The 22,457-nt window shown below is 37.3% G+C and overlaps 1 protein-coding gene across 2 annotated transcripts in view; it reads right to left on the reverse strand.

The window, feature by feature from the left end:
- Window positions 1-10,634: 10,634 nt before the first annotated feature.
- The window catches only part of abhd8a (abhydrolase domain containing 8a), a 12,963-nt gene continuing 1,140 nt past the window's right edge, over window positions 10,635-22,457 (reverse strand). The window contains exons 2-5 of one of the 2 annotated variants that reach the window (XM_043233504.1): window positions 16,521-17,288; window positions 14,889-15,059; window positions 14,583-14,799; window positions 10,635-12,144 (exon numbers count right to left, since the gene is read on the reverse strand). In XM_043233504.1, coding sequence (XP_043089439.1) covers window positions 11,920-12,144; window positions 14,583-14,799; window positions 14,889-15,059; window positions 16,521-17,275 — 1,368 coding nt within the window. In that variant the 5' untranslated portion in view covers window positions 17,276-17,288 and the 3' untranslated portion in view covers window positions 10,635-11,919. The remainder of the gene's footprint in view (window positions 12,145-14,582; window positions 14,800-14,888; window positions 15,060-16,520; window positions 17,289-22,457) is intronic. The other variant, XM_043233503.1, reaches the window with a different exon arrangement.

The following is a 22,457-nucleotide window of genomic DNA, read 5'->3' on the forward strand; positions in this document are numbered from 1 at the left end:
TATATATATATGTATGTATATGTATATATATATATATATATATATATATGTATATATATATATATGTATGTATATATATATATATATATATATATATATATATATATATATATATATATATATATATATATATATGTGTATGTAAATATTAGAAATTGTAAATATATATTCAGTACATAATACGTAATTTTTTTTTTTTTTTTCGATGTGATTAATCATTAAAAATGTGACACAACTATATATATTTTTAATTTACTTATAAAGGTGATACACGTAGCGTAATCGTAAATGATTTGGTAATTCCCAAATCATAATGATCCTCCCTACCCCCTTGTTAGTGGACACTTGAGTGAGCAGAGAACAAGCATGTCACTATTTAGTACCCACTAACAAGGGGATAGGGATGATCACTTTGGGGATTTGGAAAATTATCTTGAATTGTACCATATACGATAAGCAAATGGTTACACCCTTTATTTATATATATATATATATATATATATATATATATATATATATATATATATATATATATATATATATATATATATATATATATATATATATAATTAGTGTAGACAGATATCCACATTCAGATGTGAGTTCACATGCATTTATCATCTGGCTCAATTTATTATGACTGCATTTAGAACTGCATCTTTAGGTCAATGGATGCGCAACGCTTTTCGTCACACTTCCCGAGCGCATAGCTTGCCCCGCAGCTCGTGACCGTTTTAAACATGCCGCACGACGCTGAAGGATTACCGTGGGATGTAGTCTGGCATGCGTTTGCGGAATGACTTCATTTTGAAAATAAACAGCAAAACAAAATCAATAGGCCTGCGCGTAATCTCTCTCGCTGTTTTCCCTCGTGTGCATCGGCCGGCGTTAACGCAGGTCCGCGTACACCGAGCTTTTTTCCGCGAAGCGTGCTGCGGTTCGCCCTCTAAGAAACCGATTGAGTTGCGTCGAGAATATCTGAGATGTTTTTCGTGTGACTTGCACTTGACTTGGTTCGCAGTTGTGAAAAAAAGGGTGTGTTTTCCATGTTCTCCTTGGACTTGCTCGGGCCTCATTGCGTGCCAGTTGCGTTTAAAAGCATCAAGTCCTTCCCGAGCGAACTCGCGGCTGTTCACCGACGCCTGCCGTCCGCCAGGAAGAGTGAACGTGAGACTCCGCAGCGATCCGTCAGTGACTCACTCAAACGTAGAGAGCGTTCGGGGCGGCTAACGCGAAGCAGATGGAAGACCTTCGCAAAAAGAAATGTCTGACCGTACGGCGGCATGGCACGCGTTCGCCTCAACCTGTCCAAAGTCTGGAGCTATCTGGCTCTCGTAACATTCCCTCTGCGTGATTCAGCACCTGTGTGTCTTGGAGAAAGGACAGAGCGCTAAACGGTGAAGCATGACTTCGCTGAGAGATTTAAGAGGACGGAACGATAGCTTATTTAACTTTCTGATGTTAGGCTGTTTTCTTCTTTCCAAGTTCAACATGCAGTGCATCACCTGAACAGTGTCTCCTCCGTCCGGCCTGAAAGGCTCTCAAAAATAGGATTCGGTCTTTGGTTGTAATTGTTTTAGTGACTCCATTGTTGCAGAAATAACAGGCCTCACCTTTAACTGGAAATGGCAGGGCGCTGATGTCTGTGATTTTTACAAAATACTAGATGTTCGCCAGTGTGTTTAGGTGTCATAACATGCCATTTATTTGTGGAGGTTGTATCATAATCACAATAGCAACGTACACACTGGAATATTTTGGGAGCGACGACTGCATTTAAAAGAGTGTGTTTATGGAATACAGGAGTCACTTGCGAACATGAACTTTCTAGCTTTTCGGGGATGTAAACATATGCGTGGATGTTTAAGCTAATTGGTTTAGCTGTCCAAAATGACGTTAGCGACCGGAAACATATTACCAGTCACTTATATAGCGCTGCTGTAGGCCAAGTGTGATCCATAGGACTTTTCCATTGGATCTTAAACATTTTGTCCGCCGTAAGCTGAACAGCATTCATAAATTCAAAAAAGAGCGGTTTGCTAACGTATTTGTTATTGTAGGCTACAACCTGAATATCTCTTGAGCTTGTGTTTGGTTTGGATTAGGCTTTGAACTGCAGAAATGCGTTCGTTGGTCTATAAGTGAATCGCTGTGGATTTAATAAAACGTATATATATTTAAGCAAACGTTTGCTTAACAGTTTGAAGTTTTGGGTCAAAGACAATGAATCCCATTTTGGTGTTTTTTTTTTTTAATTTAAATTTACAAAACTGATTTTATGTAAATAAAAAGCATAGTTAATGCAAAAAATTTCAAAAATATGGGTAAAATAATTGTACATTGTCAATCAGCATAGCATATATTTAATTAAAAATATATTTAAAAAAATTACACGTTATTCCTAATCATACTATATTTTTTGTTATATTTTATATTTTCAAAAAATTAAAAATGACTATTTTTGGAGGTTGCAGTGTGATCCTTAGAGCATTTTAATGACTTTTTTTTTATACATTTGATACACTGTTGCAACGTTCAATCAAATTTCAGTGTCGTAAGTGTTTTAGTGTCAAAATTTCGGTGTCTTCTGTTCAGCAATTCTACAGCGCACATTCTAACATACAGAAAAAACCTCATTTATGCTTTGCACTATATTAAACTTTTATATATAGTTTTGGTGCTTGAACAATCCATCCTTTTGACTCATTTAGCTTTAGGCCCGTATTTTGTCAATGCCAAGGAAAAAGATTGGAACATTTTGTCCCCGACCAAATATTTTTTTTGTTTCGTTTTGCTTTCTTTTTTCAGAAAACGCACACCCACCATTATAGTGTAGCTTCAAACTCTTTCACCGTTCCGTGGAAGCTGTCAAACCCTCTCTTGTGTGTCAAACAAAGTTATTCATCTGTGCCTTTATCTTTATGCCTAAGCCGCTACGGTTAAGTTAAACCAAGAGAATAGAGATGAATTTCAGTCTGAAGCGCTCTTCGCTGGAAACCCCGAAAAAGGCTTCCAGCGGAGTCACGTGATGCCGAGATGACAGGCTTTCTGATGTAATGATAGCAGGAAATCCTCAGCAAATGACATCCAGTCCAGAGATTACATCACTATTATGTTTCCGTTTACTCCACGGACTGCAGAATTAACAGCATTTGGACACGTATGCCACTCGGACTTTGCTGCTTTTTCATTTTTGTATCAGTAGTGGCGTGTTTTGGTGGTTTTTAGTGGATTTATGAGGTCCGTTCTTCTCGTGTTCACACAGGTGCAAAAAAAAAACAAAACATACGAACTAACTATCAACATAATGACTTTGTGTATTATTTAACATTACATCTACAGTTTTGCTGAAGGGGAAAAAACACTTAATTTTTCATCCAATGCAATGACTTTTATATGTTGTAGTTTGGCTGTATACATATAGTTGCGCGCCGAGGTTGCATTTATTTAATGTAAAATACGGTATATTTTTTTTACAATCAACAGTAACGGTTTTTTGTTGTGAATTGCTAAAATGTAATTTATTTCTTTGATTTCCTCTGAATTTTCAGCGTAGTTTCTCCAGTCTTCAGTGTCACGTGATTCTTCAGAAAATCATTCTAATGCTTCGATAACGTTTCTCATTATTACCAATGTTGAAATCAGTTGTGGTGTGTGTTTTCTTTTGGAAACCGTACTAAGAGATTCTTTTATAGACGGTCTGTACTGTCTCTTTTGATCAATTTAATGCACATGTGCCGGATAGAAGTCTTTAAACAAACATGCTGACCCCAGAATATATTCGCATGTAAGAACACAGAAGGGAAATATAATACGTCTACATGCATTTTTATACATTCTCCATGACATGCATGATCGGGAAGCACGCAGTTGATAAATGTGTTTTCTTTCCCTTTTGAAGGCTTTTAGCTAGCTTGGCTTGGAAATGTCTATTAACGGGAAAATATCTGTCAGCTGTGTGTCGTGTAGCTCGGGTATCTCTGACAGTTTACGCCGATTTCATCAGCCGGTCCGAGCAAAGGAAAATTAGGTAACTCGGATGAGGCAAAGTTAGCGCTCTTTAAATCTGCACGCCAGGCCAGGCTTAATCTGTTATAGAGGCTTTAATTAGCTTGCAAACTTCTCATTAGAGCTTTATCGGGTAATGCGGGTGAGATCAGGAGCAAACGTGCCGCTATTAACACACATCGATTACACAAGCTGTGCGAGTGGGCCTTGACTAGTTATAGCTTTAGAGTTGCAACGGAGCAGCAATAGTTTACCCGAAAATGAACATTTTGTTTTCACCTTCGGGCTATTTCAGATGCGGGCGAGTTTGTTTCTCTTCGTCGGATTTGGAGAAATGTGTCGTTTCGCCAACGGATGCTCTGGAGTGAATGGGTGCCGTCAGAACGAGAGTCCAAACGGCTGATGAAACATCGCCAAAGAGCACTCTTTTTCAGCCAGAATCAACCGTTTGAAGATAAAAAAACCGACATCTTACAAACATGCAGTTTTTGGTATCGCGAGATGGCCTGGAGCGACATGGATTATTGCGATTTTTTTAATTTTTGGGAGTCTCATTCTGACGGCACCCATTCACCGCAATGTATCCATCGTTGCTAGGTTTCTCCAAATGTGTTCCCATGGAGATTTTTTTCGAGCCTGGGGCATCTTCCCACATCCGAAAGGAGCAGTGCGCTTTGATGAAAACCCAATAATTGATCTCCGTAAACAAATTAAAAATATCTTACTGTATGAAATCATGTTTATTTGTCCTCGTCTGCTGTCTTTGACGTCACCGCTCACGATAATCGCTAGCGAAGGCTGTGATGTAACTTTCCTGTGACTGACTGGTTTGTTCATGTCGCATCTTTCTGCTTTCTCGTACGGGTTCGGGCCTCGGGACTCTATTGACGATTGTTTCGAAATCCCAGTGGAGAAAACGACTTTTCTCTGTCGCGCTCTATTTCCCCCCACCGCAACTTTATCGTCGCGATGGATCGGAAAAGCGAAGCATTGTTGCATTGGCCCCTGGAGCATGAATCTCGATGCCCGATTTCGTCCCCGACTGGATGATGGTTGTCCTGAGAAGAACCAATGATCTGAAACCAAGAATGCGTGTTAGAGTTCTGGTTGTTTATTTGTTTCGTATACAATCAGGCATTTGGGATCGACTCCCTCTGCTCTGGCTCCTTTCCTGGCTGTTTCCCGCTGAAAGGCGAGAGCTTTGAGTTTTGTTATTGTAACGGGGGACCTCATGTGTCCTGACCTGTTGCCGCGTCCGTCTCCAGCGTGTTTGTGTTGAGTTGAACCTGTCGGTGCGAAGGTGAGGCTTCGGTTACGGCTTGGGAAAAGTGGATGTGGGAGCGAATAGCTTTGTGAAAATTCGTGCTGCACGGGAAACATTATAGCATATGGTTTTGGTAAGATCTTCGGGGAGTGACTCAATATAGAGGACTTTTTTCGGTCTTCAAATGCAAAAAATAAAAAGAGGAACTGCAAGTTTGCTGTCTTACGTATTACAAACATACATATATATATAAATGGCTTTGTTTAAATCTGTTTTTGTTTGTCATTTGGTTGTTTGCTTTCCTTCTGCCGTGGAATGACAAGGGAAAAATAAAAAGGCGGTAAAAAAAATTATTTTTTTTTTCACTTAAACTTTTCACATTCAATTCTTTATTTCAGTTCCTAGTTAATATCTCAGTACTGAGACAATAAAGATACAAACACAGGAATTTTAATGTTATTAATGTAATTTATAATTTTTTTTTATCTCATGTTGGAAACAATCTTCCGTAACTGGAAAAAATATTTTCTAATAATTATTTTAATATATGTAGTTGATTTTTTATATCTATATATATATATATATATATATATATATATATATATATATATATATATATATATATATATATATATATATATATATATATATATAGATATAGAGATATAGATATAGATATATATAACTTTTATTTATTATAAAAATTATTATATATAGATAGATATAACTATATTTATATAAGCAGTAAGGAACAAGGTCATCAAAATGAATAGAATTTAAATTGAATATTTCAATTCACATTTTAAACTTTGTGTTATAAAAATACGGTGTCGAAGATTTTCACAACAAATTCTGCATTTTACAAAATAATGTACAATTAATTAAATGTGAGATTTATTTTGAAGTAGAAAGACTGAAGTTGTGTTTTCTTTATTTACGACTTTAAAAAATAATTCTACAGTGTGGTTCATGTTTACTTTTAACAACAAAAGTAGTTTTCAAAATAATTTGTTCCCCATTTCTTTCTCTTTATTTTTTAGAGAGGTAAAATTGGTTTAGTGTGTGGACAAATGAATCCCAGTTACACATTTGTTTCTAGGAGTTAAATGACGAGAATTCTAGATTTGATTTTAATTAGGGGAAAAAACATGCCTGAAAGTTTTTATGGGTTTCTCTCTTCAAATAAATAATAAAAAAAAATATCCAGATCTGATTTTTCTTTTTATCACCCGCCAGTTGAATAAAACAAAACTGCAGTGGACACAAGCCATTCAGCGAAAGATATGAAGGAACGCCAGTGGAATCACATCCAGATGTGTGTGTGTGTGCGTGTGTGCGCGTGTGTGTGTGTGTGTGTGCGTGCGCGCGCAGAAGACTTTATTTATCAGATTTTATTATGGGTGAAATCAGTCCTTTAGTCTGATGGGACTGTGTGCTGGATCTGATGTGCAGGATCACAGTGATGTATCTTGACAGCTGACGGAGTTTACAGATGAAACACGGTTCAGAGGATAAGACCGTGAGGTCTCAATGTGATCGGCGTCCTCTGACTCCTGTCAGTCATTTATGATATCGGAAAATCAGAATAAATCATAGTGGTGTGATATTCAGAAATGAATCTATTTTAAAATGGTGTCTGATATTATTAGAATAACCTTAGGAAAATTTTGTATTGTTTTTTTGACCACATGATGGTCAATATTTATATTTACTGTGTGTAATTTTTTATGAATTATTTACTTATTTTTTATACAGTTGACTATTAAATCAGTCAATTTAAAATTTAAACAGTCCAGTCACTTTTTTTGTACGTATTGTAATTCCAGAATGAAGACTGCAGCTATTTCTATATATATATATATATATATATATATATATATATATATATATATATATATATATATATATATATACTGTCTGTCTTTTTGCCTATTTTTCTGTTAAGTCAGCTGAATTATTCCAGTTATCACTTAAATTAACACAACTTAAAATTTCAAGTTGACTCAACTAAAAATTTTAAGCGGCAAGATATGTATTTTTTTACAGTGTAAAGTAATTATACCTTGCTTTATTTATTGAATAATTCATGTATTATATTTATTTATATTTTATTAAAAAAACGATGCGTTCAATTTTATATATATATATATATTTATTGCTGGATTTATTTTTGTAATAGTAACTTTTATTTTCCCATTGTTTTATTTAATTGCAATTAAAATGAATAAATGCTAATGAACTGCCAAAAAGCCCTGAATTCATATTTCCATAGCATAACTTTGAACTGATTGTTTAATATATTTTAAGCTCAAAAATGACACCAAAGTATACGTTCGGCTTTCGCCGTCCAACTTTTTTCCGTCCGTTCTGGCGGTTTGCGTGAACTTTACATGCATTCCCAACGGGAGGGTTGTAATTAGGTATTTTTAATTGTCAGAAGTATTTTCAAAATAACCAGATGTTATAAACATGTCTCGTCAAATCATGCAACCTATTACGGTGATTCAAACCACAACCTCATGGAGAAAATGATTCCTCCTTTAAGTTGGTTTTAGGTTTGAATCAACATGTTGTATTTACTTTTGTGAATTATGTCGAGGGCGCGGGGCTTTTTGTCATTTAAACCACCAGATGCTTTCGAGCGACTAAAATGCTGCATGAAGATGAATCTCTAGCGCCATATGTCCCTATCATAATGAGTGCCTCAGACAGACAGACTACACAGAAATTTGACTTCTCAGTAAAGGTTTGTGAAAATATACATGCAGGGCGGGACCGTCGTGTGACCCACGAGTCACGTGATGTTATGAAAGCGTTTCCATGGTGACGGAGGCTGTGAAGCAGCACAGAGTAAATATTTGGTCCTTTTCTTTAATTCAGGACTTCCTGAGTGCTGCTCAGAAATGTGTGTATTTGTTTACAACAAAACGCTTACCCAACGCGACCTAAACCCGTCTGCAACCATTTTAGCATTTTTAAATCGTTTAAATGCATCTACTCCAAAGCGACGCATTCAACTAGGTACAGTAATATTACATCATTATTATATCAAAATGTTTAGTATCTTTAGCTCCACCTATTGGTCGTTTGGTGAGATTGCAACTGCCCAGCGTTTTTAAAAAATATAATCATATCATGGGATAATGTAAAATCAGAATGATAATGATTGTGATGTTCATATGTGAAATGAAAATCCCAATTATTCAGGATTTTGTCAATGTAAGGCCTTTTTACAAATATATCAGCAGCATAAAAAATAATAACACTTATTATTATATTACTATATAATATTATTTACAATATTAATATAATATTATTATATTACTGCATATATATAAGTGCTATTAAACGATTAATCGTGATAAATTGGATAAAAAAATTCTTGTTAAAATGTTTATGTGTGAAAAATACATACCCAAAAAGAGCATATCTTTAGAAAATATTTACATGTACGTACATTTATATATTTGTATTATTATATTTCTATTATATACAAATGTTAATATACTTAAGACAAATATGCTGTTTATATATTAAATATTTTTAGTTTGTATTTACATGATAAAGATATACAGTCATATTATGTAAATTAAAAACTTGCAATTTCTGATTTGATATATTAGAATTTATATATTATCATTTCTATAAATCAAGACCGTAAAATGAAAGAAATTCAAACCTGTGTGTCTGCTAAAGAAAAACTATAATTCCTGATGTTTTGGAGAGGAAAAAAAAAAATCACTCAACTTTTTTTATTCACATTTTTATATAGTTTGACATTTTATATGCACTTATTTTCAGGCAGTGCATGGTATAGTGCTTCCCAATAGATATATGCAACACACACACATTTGACACGAGCTGAACCACAATGTTCACAATGGGGTACTGACATCAGTACACGACCAGAGGAAGAAGAGTTCTCCTTCATCATCATCATCATCATCATCAGTCTTTAGTGTCATTCAGCTTCTGTAGATAATATTCCTCTCCCCTAAACCCGCTTCACTCACACGCTCCAAAAGCATTAGTCCATCCGACTCGTTTTCACTCCCTTTTTTGTTTTTTTAACAGTATTGGCCAGTGTTGCTCGTTTATTGTATTTCATTTTATTGTCTCTTCAGGAAACGCTCCCCGGCGCTCAGAGGAAAGCCAGAATTTCCATTAGCATAAAAAAAAAAGCGTTATTGCTCCCGTCTGTGAATTAGAAACGAGGATGTCCACCTAGCATTGTAAACTCAACGTGGGTGGTCGCCAGGGCCGTTGCTATGCGAGTTTGGTTGCTAGGGTGTACCGCACGGTTGCTAGGTGGTTACACACTGGCCTAACGGTGTCTCTGTGGAGTCTTTTTCTCAGCCAGCTCTAAACGGTGAAGCTTAGTAGAAATGAAATCTTTGGGTTGTGTTTCACGACGTTAAAACCACGTAGCTACGAGCTCCCTAAAATGCTCGGTGATCCTTCCTCCAATCAAATAGCAGAGAAATCGTTTCCGTGCCTTTGACGAGGCCAGGTAAATCCAAACGCACACGCGCCCTATTAAAAATATGAGCCGTTTTATCTAGGAGGCATTTTGTTTTGGTTGGTTTTCTAATTCACAGGAGTGGCTGCAATAAAAGTCAGTCTGCGTCGCATTACAGTGAAGTGACCGAAGCTACTAACATTTAAATGAAATGTTCTGGGCTTGGCGTAACCTAAGCTGAATGAGCAACATCTGTGGAGTTGTTTATCGTATCATTTTTGCGAAAACGAGGTACAGTAATGCACTTTTAGTGGAGGTCTGCACTAGAATAAATGCTAAGATATTAACGAGAATAGCTTTACTGTATTCTTTTTTACTTATTCTGTAAGCTTCCACGGACTTGGGTCGTACGGTTATTTCTTGTCTGTGTCGAGCAGCAGCAGGCCACGGACGCCGCCCGTAGGGCTCAGGTAGTCTTAGACGCTAAAAGGTTGTCTCTGGTAAGACCGGGACTGATGTTAAAACGCCATCGCTCATCATTTCTTCTTTCCTGAAGGACGCGTGTTCAGATATTGGTAGCAGTTGAATTGGGAGAGTGACGTGTGTTTTTATTGTAATGCATATTTGTGTTGTTGAAATGGGAATTAACAGTTAGAGCCCTGCAGCAGCTGCTTTTTTTTTTTTTTTTTTTTTGTAATGCTTTTGAAAAGTCACCAAGGCTGCATTTATTTAATCAGAAATGCAGTGTAAAATTGTGAAATAATAGAAAAATGCTTTCTTTAAAAAAATATATTATATTTTATATATATATATATATATATATATATATATATATATATATATATATATATATATATATATATATATATATATATATATATATATTTATTTATTTATTTTTTTTTTAATTTATTTATTCATTTATTTATTTATTTTTTTTTTTAAATGATTATATTATATTAAAAGCAACAACGGTTTTTAAAATAATCACTGGGACTTTGTTAGCTATAAACCTGACCATTTCTCTGACCAAGCGCTCTGCTCTGATTGCGTGACGTTTCAGCGCATAAACGTGAGAAGCCTGCAGAGATATCATGACGTCTTTAATTATCTCCAGTGACGGATGGACCAGACCTCCCTCCTGGATCTGTTTTGCCCGTGACTAGTTTGTTTTCATGGTAACCCGGCCAGACGTGTGCAGAAGCCCTGTTGTCCTTTGCATAGACAGACGGTCTGTCCTCGTACAGAGCCTAATGGCTCATGATCGGATGAACCCGATGACCAGATACTCACAATATCCTTTCAACATCAAATTCAGATCCGTACGCAATCCGCCCCGCGACCCTGTAGCTTATATGCTGTTTTCCTCATTATATCTCTCTCTCACCGTGCATTTGTTCTAATGCCCGACTTTCTAGTTGCTAGGAGACGGGACAAGTGCATAAAATGTTATCCTTCGCGTGAACCGACATCTGTTGTTTCGTTTTCTTTTGACTCATCGGGTAAAACGCGCGCGCGCTCATTTACGCCACCTTATCTTTTTAAGATGTCTTAACAGGACCGAGTGTCTCGCACATCTGCTCTCAATCGCTCTTCGATTTGATTTACGAGGGAAGACGTGTTAAAGCGTGTCAGTACTAGTATGAGGTGAACGCTGATTTTCTACAAGCCTCGGCATGAAAACAACCCCGTTATTCTCCCATCACAATTAATTAGTGCCCATCATTTTTGAAGCAACCGCTGTTTTTTTCGTAACTGTACTTGTGTGTCATGTTATGGAAGTGAAAAGGCTTTCGTGTTGACTTTAAACGCACACTCCCTTGGGCTTTTTCCCGGCAAATTCTCCCGCTCTCTCTCTCTTGCAGTTCAGGTCAGACTCGGACGCTTTCGGTTTCCATCCTCCGGACGGCCCTCCGGTCCTTTTTGTTTAGACGGCACGAGAAAGAAAGATATTGTCCAAAGGTAGCAGAGAGAAATAAAGGCCACCGTCCGTCGGTTTAAAACCAGCAGCTGCTTTTCCCCCGTCGCTAGAGAGTCTCTTCGAACCGGTGAATCTTTCTCACCCCCCCGTCCGGACGCCCGCTCGGGCCTTTCCGACCAAAAACCAGCCCTCAGCCAATGAGACGGTTTGACAGCCTGCCATCAACAGCCTTCTGATTGGTTTACCCCGAAAACGTCAATCATCAGGTTACTTGTTAAGGGGCTTGTTGACCTTGGGCGTCCCTGCGCTTACGGCGAGCGTCTGGACGGCCGCGACCTCGTCGGCCGTCACCGTGGTAACCGTGTCCTTTTTGCAGTTGTCCGGCTCCCAGAGGAAGAACTCGTGCAGGAGCGTGTTGACCGTCTCGGGACACTCCATCATCACCATGTGACTGCCTTCTTCGATCACTTTCAGGAACGCGAACAAGAGGATCTGGAAGACATTTTTTTTTACGTGTTAATATTTTTGTTCGGACATATAAATATTGCATGCATTTAAATAATTGGTATAGTGAAAAATACATTTAAATGCGGTATGCGTATGATATTGTATGAAGAGTTTATTTTTTTAATTTTCAAATGTTTTTTATTATGGTATAATGGTATCGTTTTATGTTAGCTGTATTTTTTTTTTTTTTTTTTTTTTTACCTAAACTGCAGTTTGATTGAGATTCATTGGAATGCACAATTAATAAGCATTTCTTTTAAACTAAAAATCCCAATTAAACTATAATATATATATATATATATATATATATATATATATATATATATATATATATATATGTAAGTATATAAGTATATAATAGCATTTTCATGCACCTGTATTTCAGACATTCTTGAATGTGCGAGCTTTTTATGTTCCTTTTGAATTAAAATACTTTGCTTATAAAATACATAGGTTTCTGAGTTAACATTAGTTAACATGAGCTAATATTAATAAATGCTCTAGAAGTATTGTTCATTCTTAGTCCATGTTAATTTTGCTAATGCGTAAGTAAAAGTGCTTATTAACATTATTTTTACAACTGTATTTTTACAAACTAAACTTAAAGACAATGACTATATTAAATGCATTTTTAATTGTTTGTTCATGTTATTTAATACATTAATTTTAGCGAATGACACCTTATTGTAAAGTGTTACCAATATTTTGTCATGTGACATTAGTATATAGAATCCATTTATATATATGTATATAATATAAAAGAAATGCTTATGGAAATAAAGTTTATAAAATACATATATGTAAATGCATATCTAATTTTATATATATATATATATATATATATATATATATATATATACATTTCTAACTAATACTATTATTTCTAACATAACTAAATAATAAATGCTTTCATATTAAATAAATACTACATTTACACACATTTGCTGAAGGTGGCTCGTTGCCAAAAGTGAATCGAGAAGTGTTTTAACCGTTTCTTTTGCGGTGTGTAATTCATTGGCGACTGAACCGTGTGTCTTGTTTAGGAGTCCTCACTGACTACAGCAGTACAATGAGACGCCAGTGTTTGGTCCAGAGCACATCTGCGTGAGTACATGCGTAACGCTCCTCTCCTCATCGGCACAGAGACGCTCTTGTGTTGATGAGGAGAGCCACACACTCACACTCTTATTACACACACACACACACACACACACACACACACACACACACACACACACACACACACACACACACACACACACACTCTCTATAGAATCAAGGGCTGCGTCCCAGTTCACGTATATATGTGTGAATCTCACTAAGAAATGTTCCACTTATCCCCAAATCAAACACAGGAAATAATAAATCATGTTTTACAGGAAGATAAAAATGAAACCTATTATTTTAGAACACTGTGACATCACTGTCACAAGATATTCTTACAATATATTCTTATAATGGGCACGCTTTCACTTTTATTTAATTTTAATTTAATTTAATTTAATTTTTATTAATAATTTTTAATAATAATTTTAATTTATATTTTATTTAATTATTTAATTTTTTTAATTTAATTTTTTATTTAATTTTTTTTTTTTTTTTTTTAATTTTTTTTGTAGTTCATGTATAGGTCATTATTCTCAATGGTGAATCTTATTAGGTCATCATTACTTGAAGTACAGTGTTTTTACTACATTTGCATTTGCAATCACATTTATTCATATTTATTAAACATTTTTTTCTTTTTTAAATAAAAGGATTTCTTGCTTGTAAGAAATTTCTAAAATAAGTCCTTAACTTTATTGCAAAAAAAATGTTTTCACAAAAATATCGCAAAAGTCTTATTTGGCAAAAAGTCCTAAAATGTGTGGGAAAATGTCCCCAAATATATTGCAAAAATGCCCTGTAATGTATCATAATGTCCTTAAATGTATCACAGAAATGTCCTCCATTTTACAGCAAAAAAAAAAAAAAATATTAAAAGTATTGCACAACTTCTGCAATGTATCGCAAAAAAGTCTGAAAATGCATTGCAAAAATGTAAACATTTAATTGCAAAACACCTTAATCCCAAAAGTCCTACATTTTACAGCAAAAAATAGTAAAAGTATTGTAAAACTCCTACAAAGTATTGCAAAAATGTATGAAAAAAAATTATAAAAATAAAATTAAAATAAATAAAAATCATTGCAAAAAAAAAAAAAAAAAGCCTAAAATCTATCCCAAAACATCCTAAAATGTATTGCGAAAATGTCCTGGCCTTATTGGGAAAAAGTTCTAACATTTATTGAAAACGAAGTTCTACAAATTTCTTGTAAGAGAGTTTCAGGTCTTCTCTGGAAAAGGACGTACTTTTAGAGAATAGAAGTATGTGAATTGTGACAGACAGTGATAGCACAATAATCCTGATATGAGAATCAAACCTCAGCCATCCGCTGATCCTCATCAATCGGCACAAACTTGTCGTACATGCCGTGCACCAGCAGTATGGGGACGGTCAGCTCGGCGTGATAGACCTCGTCCCCCTCGGGCCAGTACTGACCGCTCATCATCGCTCGCAGAACGAACGGAGACACGTTAAAAGCGTTTCCCTCCTTCAGGAGCTGCTTCTCTTTAGCTCCCTGTCTGGCGAAACCGGCTCTGGGCGCAAAAAAACCAGAAGAAGAGAGGCGTGTTTAGTGTGCCGCGGGTTGTGCTGAAGCGATGCTGTGTTTATTTCGGGCTCTTACTTGAGGAAGCTCCAGGCCAGGCACGGAGACAGACAGTGAAGGACGCAGGAGGGCAGCTGGAAGATGGAGCACAGGCTGGGCTCCAGGGCCGTGGGGCCGCCTCCGTTGATCATCACCACCTTGTGCACCTGCTCCGGATACTCGTGTGCCAGGAACGTACAGAAGGACACCCTGCGCGGGAACAAAACGCTCGCAGTGAAGGACCGATGGACTTCAGACCCAAAAGACGGCTTTTATCCTATAGTTTGCTCCTTTCATTCTTTTCATGGATTTGGAAAACTTGTATATACGTTTTTTTTTTGTGTGACTCCGGTTCGTTGTTCGGGAGTCAAGAAGGGGGAAGCCGTTTCGATAGCGGCGGCTATTTATTGTTATATTATTACATTTTTTTTATGTAGATTATTGTTTGAAATGACGTCGTTTCAGTTCGTTCTTCGATTTCGTTTGAAGCACATCGTGGCGTTAAGAAACAAAAGGCTTCTGTGAATCATAGAGCTTGACTATAAATGTTAGTATTATTTATATAACATTGGAGTATCTTTTTATATTCTTTATTAGATCTATTTTCGGTTCTCAAATATTAGTAATTAGTAATTGTTTATCTATCTATCTATCTATCTATCTATCTATCTATCTATCTATCTATCTATCTATCTATCTGTCTATCGTTCTATCTATCTATCTGTCTATCTATCCTTCTATCTATCTATCTATCTATCTATCGTTCTATCTATCCGTCTATCTATCCTTCTCTATCTATCTATCTATCTATCTATCTATCTATCTATCTATCTATCTATCTATCTATCTATCCTTCTGTCTATCTATCTATCGTTCTATCTATCGTTTCTATCTATCTATCTATCTATCTATCTATCCTCTCTCTATCTATTCTATCTCTCTATCGTTCTATCTATCTATTGTTTCTATCTATCTATCTATCTATCATCTATCTTCTATCTATCTATCTACCATCCTTTCTATCTATCTATCTATCTATCCTTCTGTTGTTCTATCTATCTATCTCTATCTATCTATCTATCTATCTATCTATCTATCTATTGTATCTATCTATCTATCGTTCTATCTATCGTCTATCTATCTCTATCTATCTATCTATCTATCTATCTATCTATCTATCTATCTATCTATCTATCTATCTATCTATCGTTCTATCTATCCTTCTATCTATCCTTCTATCTATCTATCTATCTATCTATCTATCTATCTATCTATCTATCTATCTATCTATCTATCTATCTATCTATCTATCTATCATTCTATCTATCCTTCTGTCTATCGTTCTATCTATCTATTTATCGTTCTATCTATCTATCTATCTATATCTATCTATCTATCTATCTATCTATCGTTCTATCTATCTATCTATCTATCTATCTATCTATTGTTCTATCTATCCTTCTGTCTATCTATCTATCGTTCTATCTATCTATCGTTCTATCTATCTATCTATCTATCGTTCTATCTATCTATCGTTCTATCTATCTATCTATCTATCTATCTATCTATCTATCTAGCTATCTATCATTCTATCAATCTATCCATCATAAATGAGTGTCTGAGATGTTGTCTGATAGTGTATAATGTCAGAATGTAAGGTTAGGGTTTTACCCGTAGGAGTGACCAATGAGGATGTTACGTTTTCTGGCGTATCTCTTGAATATGGCGCGCAGGTCCTCGGTGAGGGCGTAGAAGGTGTAGGCCGCCGCTATCTGAGGGGCAGTGCTGGCGCCGTGTCCCGCCAAATCCGGGGCGATGACCTCGTAACCCAGCCGCGAAAAGAAATCCAGCTGACTCCCCCAGATGTCCAGCGAGCCGCCCACGCCGTGGATGAAGAAGAGCGCCACGTCCGCGTGCGTCCCCTTACAGCTGCTGATGCAGCGCTCCGTATCGATCATCACGGTCCGCATGGGTCTCCTCCGCCGGCGTCTGGGCGGAGGGGCCGGTTTCTGCTGGTCCGAGGCCGGAAGCGGCGGAGCGGGTTTGGGATCCGGGGACGAGGGGGCGGTGGTGTAATCGGACAGCTCCACCTCCACCGTGCTGCACTGCTCCACGTCTCCGTTCTGGCACTGCAGGATCTCGGAGTGGAGCACGTCTCCCAGGTTCTCGATCACCAGCTGGCCGTTGCGGTACACCGTGATCTTGCGCTTGCAGTGGACGCCGCCGCCTCCCGCTTCCGGCTGCGCTTCTGTGGCCGCGGGCCGCTCGGGGAGGATGTGGCGCACGCGCAGCACACGGCCCGGCTTCACCTCCACAAACTCGAAGCCGTCCGAGGGCTTGCCGTCGGACGACTCGACCGGAAGCACCATGCTGGTCGTCTTTCCCATCAGGCAGCAGAAGATGCTCTCTGTGATGCTGGTCAACATGGTGCTGGTTTACCTGGAGACATACAGATACACACAGTCCGCTCAGCCTCGACCTTACGTCTTTCACATCACAGCCAATTCATAAAATCAAATTTGAGCCTTTACACGTATGCTAAAAAGTTGCATTACGGGGCTAGTCCCAGACTAAAAGCTATTTCAGCTGAAAGAAACTGGCACAAAATGAACAGATAATGTACTCACCAATATGTTTGTGTATTATTTGTTCAGTCGTGAAGTAATAGTTTTTTGAAAACTTGTTTTTTTCAGGATTTCTCTCCATATAATGGACTCCCATGGTGCCCCAAACTTCCAAAATGCTCTTTAAAAGCAGCTTCAAAGGGCTCTAAATGGTCCGAGGTGAGGAATAAGGGTCTTATCTGACGAAACCATTGGTGATTTGTTTTTAAAAAAAAAATGTAATGTTAACAATTTATACTTTTTAACCTCCAATGCTTGTCTTGTCTAGCTCTGTGTGAACTGTTTTCTGTTTTAAGACAGTTAGTCGCATCTCATTTTCTCCTCTACCTTTAGAACTTCTTCAAAAACATTATTTCTTCACGACTGAAGAAAGACACGAACATCTTCGGCGGGCAAAGGGTGAGTACGTTATCTGCAATTTTTTTGTTCTAAAATAAACTACTCACGCAAAATATACTCACTGCCTTTATTTTGTTTCAATGTAGACACCATTTTTTTATAAGGCACGTTTAATAAGGTCCTTCTTAAACTGTGGCCTAACCCTGGCTTTGTCTGATCAGGCCTTAGTTTAATTCTTGTCAAAAACTTTTTAATTCTCTCTTATTAAAACTAAAAATATTTTTCTTAATCTGTATTTTTTTGTCTAGTTTTCCAGCAAAAATAAACTCGAAAAACATCATGATATTTCTTTCTGAGCAATTTATCGAAATCAGATGAGTTTTTGTTTAAAACAAGAAAACTGTCATCAGCTAGGTTAAAAAAAATAAATAATAAAAAATCATAAATTTTCACATTCAAAAAAGAAAAAAGAAAAAAATTCTTCTGATTTTATGCATGAACTCGTTTACCCTTAGAATCATACGCTCTGTATCGTCATAGCAACGCTTGTTTAAGAGCCCATGCATTTTTTTGTTGTAGTTATATTTCACATTTCGCTCGTTTTGTCGATCCGTCACCACCGCTGTTCTCCGTCCAGAATCAGGAGCAAAGCAGTCCGTGCTGTCCTGTAGCGTTCACCCAGTCGAAATCTTCCTAGCATCATTTTAGCGCCTGTTGCACTAATGCGGTGGATATTGCTGTTGGATACGCTCTTTGTGTGGCTGTGCACAAAAGAAGCGCTGCATTGCCGTTCCTGCGAGCGACGCTATGACAGCTGCTGTCAGCAGGGCTTTCACAAAGACACCATGAAAAATGCAAACTAAACTGCAGAGAAAGATCCAGAGAAGCCTGCGTGCGCAAAGACGGAAAATAATGCCTTCTGTTTCTCCTAGACGGCAATGAGATTAAATGAAGAGAAAATGGAGGAGACTACTACTCCTCGGACGTAGGAAAAGAGCCCAATAAACTTCATCTGAGCTGCTGTTCACATTTGCTGACCCTCAGGTCATCCAGGAAAGATGTTTGTTTATCACATTTGAAAAATGTAGCATTGCACATCTTTCGGATGCTTCGGAGTGAATGGGTGCCGTCAGAATGCGTGCATGCAGCTGATAAAAACGTCGCAATAATCCACACCACTCCAGTCCATCAGTTAATGTCTTGAAATGAGTGTTTGTAAGAAATAAATCGATGAAAGAGGTTTGTTTCGTTGTACTGCAAATACAGAAACCTGCGCATATTTCTTTCCTGATTCAAACTAAATTACTTTTTCACTGGGAAAAAAAGCAATATTATGGATAGATGTTAGTTTGAACATGTTAACGATGGATTTGTTGCTTGCAAACACGCAGCTTGTGCATTATTTACGTTGCTTGAGGGTTTTTGTGATGTTTTGATCAGTTGTTTCTGACGGCACCCATTCACTGCAGAGCAGCCGTGAGCGAGCGTGTGAAAAAAACATCTTTGCTGGTCTGAAGGCGAGTATGTTTTCAGCATATTTCGATTTTGTGGGTGAACTGTTCCTTTAAGAGCGTAAATTCCAATCAAATAAATCAATAAATGAAGCAAGTATTTTAGGAAAATCTTCAAATGCGCGCACACTCACTAACCGCAGCAAAAACAAGTTACGAAGGGAACGGAGTGTGCGGCATGTCGCCTGGATCTTGCCAACGGCCTCCTAGTAGAGAAGATGATTCACATTGTGACCTAGACAAGTGTCTAAAAATAGCCCGGGTTCCTCCAGCGTGCTTCCCTTGGGTACTAATGGAGAAAACCGCCTGTGTAGAATGTGATACCTGCATGTAAACGAATGCATCTGTATTCATTTTGGAAAAATAGATTCATTCTAAGGGCAGTGAGACGTCAGAGAGAAGCTCAGGATGCGTTGGATGCATCCTGAATAAATGACGTACGTAGACCCTGAGCTGAATTATTAGTATGAACACAATTTCCGTGCACCGTGACTCATGAAATAACAAACGGTCGCTGGTAACAAATGAAAACGCTTCTGACATGCTGCTTTATTTTCGGCGCAATTGTAATATAATCACAATGAAATCAATTATTATTTAATTATATAAAAAGCTGAGAAATAAAGCAACACAATGACTGAACAAAATGAATTAAAATAAATTAATACAATAATTAATGCAATAATTAATAAACAAAAAATGATTCTTGTAAAAATAGAATTTCTTTCTGTCTAGAACTGCCATATTGCAGAATAATTTAATTTGTAAATGGTAGTATGTGTAAATGCAAAAAGTGTTTTTACTGAAAAAAATGCTGTCAAATTATTAATTGTGATTAATCGCATGCAAAATAAGTTTTTGTTTACATATGTGTGCTGTGTATATTCATTATGTATATATAAATACACGCATGTATATATGCATGTGTATATAATATATATATATATATATATATATATATATATATATATATATATATATATATATATATATATATATATATATATATAAAGAATATATAGAAATTGTATTCTTTCAAAAAAAATATTATAATATAAAGTATAAGAATATATAGATGTAATTAGTATATTATTTCAACAAAAATATGTAAAAAAAATATTTAGTATTAATTATTTGAGAGCACTAATTGCAATATAATGAGCAATATTTAAATGCATAGAAAGGTTAAAAGACATTCTAGCTGCCATATTGCAATACAATTTAATATGTGAATGTAAACGATGTGAATCTGCAAATGCAAACAATAATATTTGAGAACATATTTAAGTCTGCTTTTGGACGGCTAGGTCTGCAGTGACTGTATTATAACTTCTTTCTTTAGTGTGTCTCACCAAAAAAAAAATCTGCACGCTAAATCAAACGCGCTGCACCACGTTTCTTCCTAATTATGAAACCGAGCAATTGTGAGAGAAGCTAGTTTCTACCCCAGCGTTTGTTTTGCTAATACGCCGACAGTCGTCTCCACGCTCTGTCTAGCTCTTCTGAAATGTTTTCCTCGTCTTTCACAGCCCTATCAGTCAGCAGACGGAGGAAGTGACACGCTTACGACAGACGCCACGAGCGGGATTAGTCACGGTGAACTCCGTCTCCTCTGTCCTTCGCTGGCCCTTCTCCCGCTCCATTTTTCAGGTTACTCGTCTTGAGGGGCGATGCATTATTCAGAGCAGGTTTTTAGCGGCGTTGTATTATTAATCGAACGTAGAGCTGGTGCAAAACGCATCTAGCTGCTTTGCGCTGCTTCCTAACGTAAAAATACGACCGCTTTTAACTATAAACTGCTATTAGTCGTAGAGGTCGTGTACTGTGGTCTCCCCAAAAAACACCAAAACGTTTGATAAAAACAGTGGTTGGTTTGGAGAAGCGGCATTTGAGGTGCGCACGCTCTTTGGTGTTTCGTATCTAATGCAATGACATCCGAATGCTGCGTGGGGTCGTTGCATATTTAGTTTTTTGGATCTCGTCACGTGATTTTGAATATAAAGGCCTTTCAGAATCCTCTAGGAATTGCTGTTTTTTGCTAACTGCCCTGACATCTGCGGCGAAAGTGTCGACTTCAGCACCTACAGAGGAAAATCAATGCCGCGGGCTGATTCTGCCACAGTAAAATCTCTAGATATTATGCAATCGGCTCAGTTTTATGTCCGAGAACTCAATCACAGCGTTTCGTTTTTCGGCGATGGATTGGGAAAAAAAAAAACGACATTTCGGTTATCAGTTGATTTCGGCCATCCCTGAATGCCTGCCACTCGACCTGCGGTAAAACCCGACTTGATTTCTCTCTAGCCGCGCGGGAAGCTTCGCGTGAGGAACGGAAAACGAGGAGGAGCTGCGGAAGAGAAGAGCGTTTCGAGGGCGAGCAGATTTTTCGTAATTGGCTGAAAAGTTTAAAGTCAGATGTAACGGTGAGTGATTTGGAGGAGACGCTGCCAATTAGCTAATGATTCTCCTGCATCGGGTGCTGTTTGCCACATCTCCACGGGAACACTAATCAGATGCGCAGAAGCAAAGGAACGGTTCACGGAGAGAGCAAACGCTCTCTGCGTTTCACGGCGCTGCGCTGTACTCGCTGTGCATCTTTGCAGCCGGGATAACAAGAGCACCGAAGTAACCGTTTACCCAAAAGATTCATCCTTGGGTCGCCCGTGAGTTCGTTTCTTCATCAGAACGGATTCGGAGGAATGTAGCATTCCAGCACTTGCTCTGCAGTGAATGGGTGCCGTCGGAATGAGAGTCCAAACAGCTGATAAAAAACATCGCAGCGATCTATATAGACTCCGGTCCATCCGTTAACATCTTGTGCGTTTGGAAGAAAAAAAATTGCATGAAGATGTTTTGGGGTTTTTTTTAACTCTCACATCAGCCATTCACTGCTGAGCAGCTGATACATTTCTCCAAATCTGCTCTTAAGAAGAAACTAACTCATTTACATATTTAATGTTCTACATTTTCAGCAAACTTTAATTTCTGGGCGAATTGTTCCTTTAAAACAAGCACCAAGTACCCACTCAAAGCTACAAGAATTTGAACCCTGCAATCTATAGATTAAGCCCATAACTCATTTTTTGCAATATATTAAATGATTTAATGAGAAAATGCATAGGAAGTGGTTTGCA

Source organism: Puntigrus tetrazona, unplaced genomic scaffold (assembly GCF_018831695.1).
Source record: "Puntigrus tetrazona isolate hp1 unplaced genomic scaffold, ASM1883169v1 S000000846, whole genome shotgun sequence".
NCBI lineage: Eukaryota > Metazoa > Chordata > Actinopteri > Cypriniformes > Cyprinidae > Puntigrus > Puntigrus tetrazona.